Below are 12963 nucleotides of genomic sequence, written 5' to 3' on the forward strand. Positions count from 1 at the left end.
CAGGGCAAAGTGAGTGTGTGTGGGACTGTACCCACAGCAGCCCCTCAGTGACCACCCCTTTCTCTGCCCCCTTCCCTGGCTGCGTGGTCTCCTAGAGACGTGGTCCCCAAAGACTGAAATGCACCTAGGTCCTTAGCGCATATGGCCCCTTCTTTTCACTCACCCCCCAGTTCACCCATCTGTTTTACTCACTCAATCATTTAGTGATCACCTATCATCCAGCAAGCCCTGTTAGGTGCTTGGAGAAGAAGAAAAACAAACAAGAGTATTGTAACGAGATCCATCCTGTAACTTTAAGCAGGACATTTACCTCCTTAGGCCTCAGTTTCCCCATAGACTTAATGACTTTTGTCTGGGGTTTCTTTCTCCTGGGACTCTGTCCTCAACCCTCTAAAACTTCCTAGGCTGTCTGCCCACTGCAGTCTGCCAATAGCTTATGAATTGTAGAGAAATCCCCTTAACTGTGTCTGTAAACCATAAATGTTCCCAAAGGAGGGTCAAAGTGGAGGAGTAAAGGAGGATGACTATGAGGAGAAGAGTGAAGTCTGGTCTGGGCGGGGGAGTGGGAGGGCAAGAGGGGGGTGGGGGCCAGAGCTGAGGGGCCAGACCAGCGGGCCAGGAGGGCTTGCCAGGTGCTCGGAGCATCCTGCGAAATCTCACACCCTCCTTGCCCCCCCACCCGTCCTGGCTCCAGCTCAGGCTGGATTCCAATCTGCATAATTTGCCCCATTTAGAGTGGATGGGAGGGGGTGAGAGTGAGAGGGTGGGGAGGACTGGGGAGGGGGTGCTCCAGAGGCCAGAGGAAACCAGGGATAGAGGCTGGGGAATGGGTGGGTGGTAGCCAGAGGGTGAAGGCGGGGCCAGGAGGAGAGCAGGCTGCTGCAAACACCAGATAATCTTCTGCCCAGCACGGCAGGGCTCGGTTTGGTCCACTTGCCCAGGGAGAAGAAGGAGGAGAAAAAAAAAAAAGTGGGCTGTAACTTAAAGATCTTAAGACTTTCAAGTGAGGGGTTGGTCTGGAGGTGGGAGGAGGGAGTGACCAGACAAGGAGGAGACAGAGACTCAGGAGGGTGCGAGGAAGTGTCCTAGCTGAGGCCAGGACAAGGCAGGAGAGGGTGGAGGGAAGTCTGCAGGAGCAGGCATCCTCCAGAATCCGGAGGCAGCTCCTGCCGCTCTTCGGGAAGGGCTCTGGACACCCTCAGCCCTTCTCACCTGCCCTCCGAGACTCAGGCCAGCCGCTTGGGGCACTTGCTGAGTTGGTGCCACAGCCACGGAGCTGGGACCCCGGGGACCCCCTGCCCGTCTTCTCTCCAATGCCCGGCATGGAGGAGGCTGGTGATTTCGACAACTACTACGGGGCAGACAACCAGTCTGAGTGCGAGTACTCGGACTGGAAGTCCTCGGGGGCCCTCATCCCCGCCATCTACTTGCTGGTCTTCCTCCTGGGCACCACGGGCAACGGCCTGGTGCTCTGGACCGTGTTCCGCAGCAGCCGCGAGAAGAGACGCTCGGCCGACATCTTCATCGCCAGCCTGGCCGTGGCGGACCTGACTTTCGTGGTGACCCTGCCGCTGTGGGCCACGTACACGTACCGGGACTACGACTGGCCCTTCGGCACCTTCGCGTGCAAGCTCAGCAGCTACGTGATCTTCGTCAACATGTACGCCAGCGTCTTCTGCCTCACCGGGCTCAGCTTCGACCGCTACCTGGCCATCGTGAGGCCCGTGGCCAACGCTCAGCTGAGGCTGCGGGTCAGCGGGGCCGCGGCCACGGCGGGCCTGTGGGTGCTGGCCGCGCTCCTGGCCGTGCCGGTCATGGTGTTCCGCTCCACCGGGGACCTGGAGAATACCACGAGGGTGCAGTGCTACATGGACTACTCCATGGTGGCCGCCTCCAGCTCGGAGTGGGCCTGGGAGGTGGGCCTGGGGGTCTCGTCCACCGCCGTGGGCTTCGTGGTGCCCTTCACCGTCATGCTGACCTGCTACTTCTTCATCGCGCAAACCATCGCCGGCCACTTCCGCAAGGAGCGCATCGAGGGCCTGCGGAAGCGGCGCCGGCTGCTGAGCATCATCGTGGTGCTGGTGGTGACCTTCGCGCTCTGCTGGATGCCCTACCACCTGGTGAAGACGCTCTACATGCTGGGCAGCCTGCTGCACTGGCCCTGCGACTTCGACATCTTCCTCATGAACGTCTTCCCCTACTGCACCTGCATCAGCTACGTCAACAGCTGCCTCAACCCCTTCCTCTACGCCTTCTTCGACCCGCGCTTCCGCCAGGCCTGCACCTCCATGCTGTGCTGTGGCCGGAGCAGGTGCCGCGGTGCCTCGCACAGCAGCAGCGGCGAGAAGTCGGCCAGCTACTCTTCCGGCCACAGCCAGGGGCCTGGCCCCAACTCCGGGAATGGTGGAGAGCAGATGAACGAGAAGTCCATCCCCTACAGCCAAGAGACACTCGTGGTTGACTAGGGCTGTGGGGATCAGAGAGGAGCCCGGTGCCCTCCGCCCCACCCTGGCCTTTGCCCTTGCTCTCTGAAAGTCAGGTAGCATGATAGCACCTTCTCCCTTGCATTTGACCCTTTTCCTCGCTCCCTGCCTCCCTGCCCCCCGGTCCTCCTTCCTCCTTGAGGTTTGTGGTTCAGTGGAAAGAGACTGAGTCCTGCGGACTCGCGCTGGCGCTGGGCCACTCGGTATCTGTGAGAGGGACCTTGCTCGAGTCTCTTAACCCCCTTGAGCCTCAGTTTCCCCATTTGTATAAAACAGGGGAAGTCAGCCTGGCTCAACTGAAATGTGTTGCCCCCACTCTTTTTCTTGGATCTCCAGCTCTTTCTTTTCCCTCCTTTCTTCTGATGTTCTCTCCCCTCTACTTGCCCCTGCTTTCCCCTCTAGCTGCACTTTCTGCTCCGAATCCTTACCTGCTGGCTCCAACCCCCTCTCCTGGAGCATACCCCCTCCCTCAATCCCTTCTTCCTCCCCTGTTCACTTCCTGGTTGTGCAGGGCTCCTAAGGGTTAAGAATCCTGAAGCTTGCACACATGGCCCTGGCCCCAGCTCTGTTGGGCTCCCTGGAGTGCAGCGGGGACCTCGGCTGGCAGCTGGCGAGGGAGGGCCGGTGTCAGCCAAGTTAGCTCCAGGCTCTGCAGCTGGGAGCTGCGGAACTTTCCTGCAAGCTGGATCAGTTCACTTTCAGGCACTAAGGATTCCAGAAGGGGTCTCCCCTCTTGCAGCCCCTCCCAGATGCCAACGAGATGAGCTTTTTGCAGATTTCCTCAGACCCTCTCTTCAGCCTCTATTCCCTGTGTCCATCGGAAGGCTATGGGGTTGGTGCAGGGACGGCTGGCTCCTTGGTGTCATATAGGAGTGGGGAGTTGGGAAGAGAACGTCGAGGAAGAAGGGAGTCTGTATTTAGTCTACATGCTGCTTAGCTTACCTCTCCGATTCCTCACCCCTCTAGCCCCTACAGGCCTCCACACCACGCCTGGCGTCCCCAGCCAGGACACTTTTCTTGAGCACTGGTGCATCTGGGTGCCAAGAATTATGTGTGTGTGCATGCATGTGTGTGTGCGTGTGTGTGTGTGTGTGTGTGTGTGTACATGGAAGAGCGTCACATGTCACTTGGGTGAACTACCCCCCTACTGTCTACCACTTCTCCACTCTTCACACAATATCCTTGGGGGGAGGGAGACATATTGAGGCAATAGAGAATAAAATGAGTCCACCCCGCCCCCACTGGATTTGGGGGCCCTGACGGCAGGTCCGTGCTTTAAGAGAGAAGTCTATGCTAGTGCTGGGGCCAGCCCCTCTGGGGAGATCTGTCCCCAAGGCCTGGGGACACTCAGTGTGCTGGGTCCCATCCTTCCTAGTTCCGTGAGGGAAGCAGGAGGTGGGTAAGAGCTTCCCTTGGCCCCTTCTCCACGCCTCCCCACCCTGCTCTGATTTTATGAGTGTGTTCCTTGCCATTCTCACTTTTCCAGGGTCTGTGGCGTTCTTGCCTGGGGTGAAAAGCGCTGGGTGGGTTTTTTCTCACCTCACCCCAGGATCACCGTTGGCCTCTCCTGCTGGGCTGGGGGGCTGGGCACGGGGACCCGAGCAGCTGCAGCAGGGCTGAGGGCCTGACGTCATGCCACCAGCGAGGCCTCAAGGACCAAACTGACGGCCGGCCTTTGTGAGCTGGGGCAGGGTGTGTATATTCCAGGTTTTGTTCTTGGAGGACTCCAGACAGGACGTGAATGGCAAGATTTGCGCGATGGAGGCAGGAAGAGCCCGGCTTGGTGTCAATGGAGAGCTTGACCACCCCTGGGATGGCGCCAGCTCTGGGAGCAGAGGAAGGAGGAGAAAGGAAGAGGCCCCTTTCAGCTTAGTCTCCCCTTCACAGGCCAGAATCTTCCATAGACTCCCTTTCTTAGCCCAGGGCTCTCCTCAAAGTATGCGGTTAAGGCTGGAGGAAACATCTAGAAGATCTAGAAGGGAAGAGGGTGCCCTTCTGAGGCCCTCACAGTGACCCCAGAGACCTCTTGCCTGGAACTCATTGGTTGCCCTGGACAGAGTGGGGAGGCTCCCTCACCCCTGACCAGCCCTTTCTTTGGAATGTCTCTGCTATTTTTTTTTCTGACCCTCTAAGTCACTGCGGTTCATTCAATAAATCTGTTTTGTGTAATTGTTGTGTCCAAAGCCTCTGCTCACACAGACGTCTTGGGACGAGTTAAGGTCCCCCGTTTGCAAATGTTCCAGTGGGAGGTGGTGTGGGCTGAGGGAGCACAGGAGGAAAGTAGGAGCTAAGGGAAGTCAGGTGGGAAACTGGAAAGGGAGTGGGGGAGGCGGGCAGAACGGGGAGCGACAGACACAGCGCAAGGCACAGGTGGGGACTGAGACCAGGGGAGGCACAGGAAGTAAGGGCAGGGGGCAGGGAGCAACTCAGTTTTTGTGTTCTGAGAACCTGTGGGACAAATGGGCACACATTTTGGAGTCCAGAGCACAGGCATGTAGGAAAATGCCAGCATTCATTCATTCACTCATTCACTAATTCATTGTCCCATGAGGAACCACTCAGTTTAGATAAGTTCTGGTGCCTGGCCTCAGATCGGTGACCCTGAAAGTCGGCAAACGCCCACTCCCGAGCGGCACCTCAGACCTAAGGAATCCGACTCTCCTGGGCTCACCCTGGGTGTTCCCAACTTCCAAAAGTTCCTCAGATGATTTCTGGGAGAGGCCAGGTTCGGGGATGTCCCCATCCACACAGATTCTGTGGGCAAATGAAGGTGGGCACCAAGGATGAGTGAGTCAGAGACAAGAGGAAACGGGGCTCTGGGTGGTTGTTGATTTGGAGGAGGAAGAGTCTGAAATCATCCTTGGGGGGAAACACTCAGTCCAGAGGTGCTCATCATCTCCCATGCAGATTTTGGGTATAACCGTGTCTGTGGATGTCACCAAAGCAATCGCCACAGTAGAACAGATAAGAACGAGAGAGCCCACGGTTACTGTGATTCACCGTGGTGTGTGCTAAGCACTTCCAAGCACTATCTCATTGAATCCTTGCAATGCGCTGAGTGGGGTATGTTCACCTCAGTTTGCTGAGAAGGAAGCCAAGGCTCAGAGATGTTAGTCACGTATCTTGAGAAGGTTACACAGCCAGTACATGGAAGAACGAGGCCTGGGACAGCTGAGTCTGGCCACACCCAAAGCCTGAGCTCTTGGTCCCTGCCTCTCCCAAAGTACAAGAGAGGCGGTGCCGGGTAGTGGGAGGAAAGTGAAGCCCCCTGTGTAAGGCACTGGCTCACAAGGGGAGTGCTCAATGCACAGGGACCGGGTCAGGATGGGGAGGGGAGAGAAATGGTGGGAAATGCATGAGAGAGAGAGCCAGAGACAGAGAGATATATAGAGAGATACAGAGAAAGACACAGAGAGATAGAAAGAGAGAGAGAGAGAGACGGGGAGAGCAATGGAGACAGAGAAAGACAGAGAGACAGAAAGAGAGAGAGAGAGAGAGACAGAAAGAGACAGAAAAAGAGACAGAGACCGAGAGACAGAGACAGAGAGGAGAGACAGACACAAAGAGAGATAGAGAAAGAGACAGACAGAGACAGAGAGACAGAGAGAGGCAGAGACAGAGAGAGAGTGAGGGGAGAGACAGAGAATGTGGACAGAGAGAGATACAGAGAGTGAGGGGGCCAGAGGGGGGGCAGGGAGGGAGCTGGAGGACAGGGTGTCAGTACTTGTTCTCAGTCTTTGGAAGCACACCAGGAAACCCAGCAAGAATTTACAACTACAACAACAAGCTATTTGAGCTTTTTTTTTTTTTTTTCTCTTTTTTACAGATGCTGTTAAAAAAAAAAAAATCATCACCAACCCTCCAGGGGAATTTGAGGTAAGTTATCCAAAAAGCTGTAATTTTGCAGAGCAGTTAATAACTCATCGTCCACACATTTCTTCAGGTCTTTACTCACGCACCCAGCGTGTTTACTCATCCCGTCCTTACTACTTCCATGCCAGGCAGAGTGGTGGAGGCAGGATCAGACGGTGAACAGGACCCATTGTGGTCCGGGCTGGTGGAGACAGTGAGGGGGCGATTCTAAGCAGTAAGCTCTAAGAAGGGAGCATACCAGGTGTTCGGAGGGTTAATGGACACTGTGGAATGAGTCCAGGGAGGGTGTCAGGACAGACCTCAGAGAGTGTGCCTTTGTGGGCCTGGTGCTGCTGGTGGTGGAAGGCTCTGTGCAGAGGAATTACCCACAAAAGAGAAGGAGCACAGCCCCTATGAGGAACCGGAACGCCCCTCATCTGTGCTTTCTGCCACCTGCACCAGCTCTGGGACGGGAGCCAGGCAGAGGCACAGAGACAAACTTGTCCAGGTCCCAGAGACTGGATGACAGCAGATTGGGGCCTGGGACTATTGTCCAGGTCACTAGACACTTGGGGGCCAGGGATTTTTTTGGGGGGATGACTTCCTGTCTCCCCCTGCCTGGGCTTGGACTATTTCCTAAAGATATATGCTGGGGTCTCCGAGACAGAGGGTGGGAGTTCTGGTCCAATCACACTGCGCTTGTTGGAGGAAGCTACATGGGGCTGGTGGATCCAGGATGACACAGCATGACAGGACCCAGATGGGGTGTCTGCCTTTCTCAGCTGGTACCCCTCTGTCTGAACTCCAAGCCATTGGAAGCTTGCAGGGTCTGGTGCAGCTGGTGCAGCTCTTGTGAATTATTGACCAAATGCTTCGAAAGTCCTTGTGAGCAATGCTGGAGACAGTTGTAAAATCAAGATGACAATAAAGGAGATTTAGAGACCCTGGGCTGACTGGTTATAGTGAGATTGCCAGAGTCTCAAGCAATGGTCATGGATTTATTCACTCAACAAACTTTTTGTTCAGTGCCTACTATGTGCCTGGATTGTCTTAGAAGCTGGAGATACTGAGATGAACCTGACATCATTCCTGTCCTCATGGAGGAACATGGAGAGCCTTACCTTCCCATTGAGTAGGTGGTAGGTGAGTAATAGACAGTGGGAGAATGGCAGAGGTGGGACTAAAACTCATGCTTCCCACTGCCAGGCAAGAGCATGTCTCAGGGCTTCATGTTTAGAAAAGAGAGAATGTCCTTCACCCAGAATATGAAGCCTGGGTGGCTCAGTCAGAGTCCTGGGATCGAGCCCCGTGTCAGGCTCCCTGCTCATGGAGAACCTTTTTCTCTCTCTCCCTCTGCCCTCCTCTTTCCTCCAGCTCGTGTTCTTTATCTCAAATAAATAAATAAAATCTTAAAAAAAAATCTTAAAAAAAAGAATATGTGGAGCAACTAGTGAGGGTCAGAAAAATGATAGCCAGGTAGAGGGAGGACCCAGAGGTGCTTGGGGATAATTATCCATATTTTTGTTATGACACCTTTTATTTTAGCTTTACAGAAGAACTGTTAATCTAATACAGAGAGTTCCCATATACTGCACATCCAGTTTCCTTTATTATTAGCATCTTACATTAGCATGACTCTTTTGTCTCCGTTCATGGGCCACTCTTGATACATTATTCCTAACTAAATCTGTATTTTGTTTAGACTTCTTCATTTTTGACCTAATGTCCTTTTTCTGTTCTGAGGATCCCACCCAGGATACCTCTTTACACGTAGCCATCATGTCTCCTGAGGCTCCTCTTGGCTGGGACAGTTCCTCAGACTTTGTTTTTGATAACCCTGATAGTTTTGAGGAATACTGATCCAGTATTTTGTTCCATGTACTTTTTAAATGAATATGTTTTTATTTCCCTATATCAGACCCATGCTAGGTGATAAGGACAGAGCAATAAATCATGTATGAGGGATTCCGGCTCTGTTGGAGTTTAATGGTGAATAATAGCATCATTGCAGGGGACAGACAGGAGTCTGTGGAGGCCCACAGCTGTCTTCTGGTGCGCACCATGGAGTGACCATGGGCAGGCTGATGTACTGGCTGAAGTCACAGGTTCATCTCTGGGTCTATTAGGCTTTCAATGTCCGGCATTGACTCCTGCTTTCAAAGCTACCCCAGGACTTATTTTCTTGTCTGAGTAACTGCAAACCTGGCCATATGAGAGAGACAATATTTGTGTTTAGTGGATATCTTGGCCTATGTCATTTCGTACTTTATCATTTAGCCATGTGACACCTGTCTTGCCTACTCAAGGCTGCCTCCTGTGTGGACAGAGGATAATCAGAAATGGATTCCCCAAACCTGCTTGAACTACCTTACTTGGCCAGCGTGCTGTTCCTCCTCTTCATGTCCCCAGAGCACTGGGACTTGGTCTCATGATGCTAGCTCTGTGTGCTGGTCTGTCTCTGCCCTATGGGTAGCTGCTGTAAGGTAGGGGCTGTGTTTACACATCTCTGTAAGCCCAATGCCTGGAATATGGCAGGTGCTCAAAGGGTACTTGTTGGAATGATTGAATCACTGGATAAAGGAAGGGCAGGAAGAAAGGTGGGAAAAAAAAACCCCAAACCACTGATTTTTGGTTGATCAGTTGATCACTTTTAAAAGAGCTCAGTAAGATGAAGCCGAAGACTGGTGCCAGAAGAGATGAACTAGGATTGATGAACACGAAGATTCCTAACCACTGACTCAGACCAAATAGCATGGTCCTCTTAGAGCCGTTGCTTGGGAACCACAGAGTCAGAACCCAGGGGGCGCTTCTGATATTCTTGTAAGTAGGACCCCTCATGTTATAGGACTGAAATGCTTTGTTCAGTGTTTGTGCTGGGAACTGTCTTCAAGTCTCTCTGGCTGGATGATGTTGTGTAAGGCTGGTTGGCTTCCTGGGGAAGTTATCAGGGAGCCAACTAGAGCCGGCACTGAGTCAAACAGTTTCTGGGAATCTATGCCTGGACATTCACTGCTCATGGAGGAAGGACTCATGATGGTGGGGATGTACCGACTCAATGAACAATCAAATCTCAGACTTCCCGCTTTATAAAAATACTCAGGGAAAACTTCTCTTCCGGTCTCTGAGAAAATCTGGGCCAGATTTAAGGGCATCAGAGATTTGGCAAATTTTCTTCTGGGTCTGGAATATATCCATAAGTTCAAGAAATCTTCCTGTCTGATGGGGATGAAGTGGCCTCTGGTCAGAGGAGTGAGCCAGACTTCACTCTAGATGGGCTGGGTCCAGTCTCTTTGGCAGAGAAAGGACTTTGGTAGCAGGGGCAACAGTGACCTAGAGCTTGGGGACTGTCATCCCAAGGTGCCAGGATTGAAGAGCATGGATATAACCCCTGCCCTTAGGAAAAAGGATGAACCAATATGGTGATTAATTAATTTCCGGGATGAAACCTGGAATCCCCTGCGTATACCATATACTTAGGATCCAGCTGGCTCTAAGCTCTGTGTTGGGGGTGCTGTTAGGCTGTCAGTCCCCTGGAAGGTGGTGGTTATTTGATGTGCTAATAAGCTATTTTTATGTCTAGGAAAAGCAATACAGCAATTACCAAAGGAGTGACTAAAGATAGATGTTGCAGGCTGGAGAAGGAAGTGGTTTCCACTCTGATTGTGGGAGGAGACCAGGCCGCTCAACCTGCTGGCATGGAAAACATGACATAATTGAGCTGGAGAAGAGGGCTCCTACCTTCCTACCTCACTAGCTAAGGGAGTGAGGCCTTGGGGGGGGGTGTGTGGGGAGTAAGTGACTTTCCTAATGTCATTGCTAAGTGGTGGCTGAGTTGGTTGTCTTCGTTCTCTTGGTTCCCAGATCGGCTTGCTTTTGTGTCACCAAATTGTCTCTTTTCTATGCTGCGGATGACTTTGGCAGGGATACGTATCAGAGTAGGCAAAAAATTGAATGTAGTATTGACATGTCCAAACTGTGTTAGTGATAGCCTAACTTGTTTTCTTCAAAACCGTGATGTTTGTCTCTGCTGTCCATTCTGTTCAGAGCACAGTTAGCCAGGTGTAGTCTGAACCCCAGCCCTTCTCTTGTTTGTGTCATCAAGACCAGATGTTTCTCAAACTTCTGTGTGCAGAAGAATCACTGGGGGACATTGTTAATCAGATCGATTCAGTAGGTTCAGGGTGGGTCCCAAGAATCTTGCTTCTGAAAGACCTCTGGCAAGATGCCGTTGGTCCAAGGAACAAACTCAGAAGAGCAAAGATCTGGGGCACCACACTCATCAGTGGACTGTTTCCTTATCTGTAAAATGGGGTAATAAAAGCAGTTGCCCCGGGGGTACCTGGGTGGCTCAGTCATTAAGCGTCTGCCTTCGGCTCGGGTCATGATCCCAGAGTCCTGGGATCGAGCCCCATACGGGCTCCCTGCTCAGTGGGGGGCCTGCTTCTCCCTCTCCAGCTCCCCTGTGCTTGTGTTCCCTCTCTCACTATCTCTCTGTCATAAATAAATGAAATCTTAAAAAAAAAAAAGTTTAAAGTTACCCCGTAGGTTTTTGATGGTTCCATGAGGTAATGTCTACAAGGGCCTTGCCTGGTCTCTGGCACATAAGAGGCAATTAATATTGTTTTAGTCCATTCAGTTTCCTGGAACAAAACAATCATATGCTGGATGGCCTGTAAACAACAAACATTTGTTTCTTATGGTTCTGGAGGCTGGGAAGTCCTACATCATGGCCCTGGCAGATTCAATGTCTGTTGAGAACCCACTTCTTCATCAACAGCCATCTTCTCCCTGTGTCTTCACATGGTGGAAAGGCAAGGGAGCTCTCTGAGGTCTCTTCATAATCCCATTCATGGGGGGTTCCACCCTTATGACTAATCACCTCCCAAAACCTCACCTCCAGACACCATAATGTTGGGGGATAGATTTCAATAGATGAGTTTTGGGGGGGACACATTTAGTCTGTGGGAAATAGGTTTTAATTTTCTTCCATCTTCTCTTTTCACCCTTCTTATTACAAAAACCAAAGTGACTTGATGAATTTTCCACTACAGAAGGCTTAGAGGGTCTGTGCACTGAAAAACAGAACATGGGGAAGAAAGGAGTGTTCAACTCCAGGACTGTGGTCATTGGCAATTCTTCTTCTTCTTCTTTTTTTTTTTTAAATTTTTATTCTTTTTCCTTATTTTTATTTTTAAAAATTCTTTTTATTAACATATAATGTATTATTTGCCCCAGGGGTACAGGTCTGTGAATCATCAGGCTTACACATTTCACAGCACTCACCATAGCACATACCCTCCCCAATGTCCATAACCCAGCCACCTTCTCCTCACCCCACCACCCCCAGCAACCCTCAGCTGGTAATTCTTCTTCTTATATTTAAAATACTTTTAGCTTGGTGGTAAACCGCAAAATAAAACTGGAGACTTTTGACAGAAGTTTGCATATAAAATTAATCTGGTCAGAAGTCTGTTGGAAAAGAAAGATTAAAAATAATACACTGAATATATATTTTTTAAATTCAAAATTCACAATCTCTATAGTTTTCTAAGTTGGTGTGAGCCCCAGCTTCTCTGTCTGGGCGTGTTGAAAAGGCAGCCTGATATAATTTCACACCGGTGGTCCAGAAACACCGTTCTGTTCTCAGTGCTGTTCCCTGAAAAGCCACCCCGCCCCCAGGCCTCAATGTCTGCCTCCCCTCGTAACACGAGAAGACTAAATGAGATCAGGGCAGCCATCCCCTTCCCATCATCGTAGATGGCCTTTCTTCCTTGATTGTGGCCCTGGCCAGCACTCAGGGCAGCTGAAGCAGCAAATGGGATTTTGAATTATCACCTCCAAGAACTGACATTCAAGGATTCTAAGAATTGCTAATGATGGGAGGTTTCAGACATTAGGCTTGAAGGTGGCCCTTGATCAGGATTTTGGCAACTTGAATGAGGAATGGGGTTGGTAGGAAGATATTCAGACTGATAGGATAGTGTGAGCAGAGGCAAGAGGGTAGAGAAAGGCAGGAGACATTTGAGGAACGGGTCTAGTCAGTTTGTGTGTAGGGCATACATACAAGGGAGTGTGAGATTCACTCACTCACTCATTCATTCATTCAAAAATGTTTATTGAATACTTATTGTATGCCAGGCACTTTGCTAGACACTGGGACTACAGGGGAGGATGAGATAGACGTGGTTCTTCATTTTGGTAAGTTACCATTTTTGTGGGGGAAGTTAGACAACAAACCTGTGCATAAGCAAAACATTAAATGGCAGATTATAAAAAATGCTGTGAAAGATATAACATTTCAGATAGAGAATGATGTTGAGGACAATTTTAGACAGGGTGCTCAGGGAAGACCTTCTTGGAAAGTGACCTTTCTGTTGACACCTGACATATGAGAGTGAGCCCGCCATGTGTAGGGCTGGCTGAGAGAGTTCCAGATGCGGGGACAACGGGTGCAGACACTCTGAAGCAGGGAAGATCTCAGTGGTTCTCGGAACATTGTCAGGGCCCCTGGAAGACTAGTGGGCAGGAAGCCAGACAGAGGGTGGTATGAGAAAGTTAGAGAGACAGACAGGGGACAGCTCAAGTAGGGCTTTAAAGGCCATGGCAAAGAGTATGACTTTATTCTAAG

General features: G+C 51.2%; 1 protein-coding gene across 1 annotated transcript; it reads left to right on the plus strand.

Annotated features, from left to right (window-relative positions):
• The first annotated feature begins 1237 nt into the window (after positions 1–1237).
• LOC111149743 (apelin receptor) lies at positions 1238–3652 on the plus strand. The gene has a single exon (XM_022506989.1). It carries the CDS (start codon positions 1314–1316, stop codon positions 2463–2465), a length of 1152 nt encoding a protein of 383 aa, XP_022362697.1. The 5' UTR covers positions 1238–1313; the 3' UTR covers positions 2466–3652.
• The last annotated feature ends 9311 nt before the right edge of the window (positions 3653–12963 follow it).

This window comes from Enhydra lutris, unplaced genomic scaffold (assembly GCF_002288905.1).
Source record: "Enhydra lutris kenyoni isolate GAN:26980312 unplaced genomic scaffold, ASM228890v2 scaffoldscaffold22, whole genome shotgun sequence".
NCBI classification, from domain to species: domain Eukaryota; kingdom Metazoa; phylum Chordata; class Mammalia; order Carnivora; family Mustelidae; genus Enhydra; species Enhydra lutris.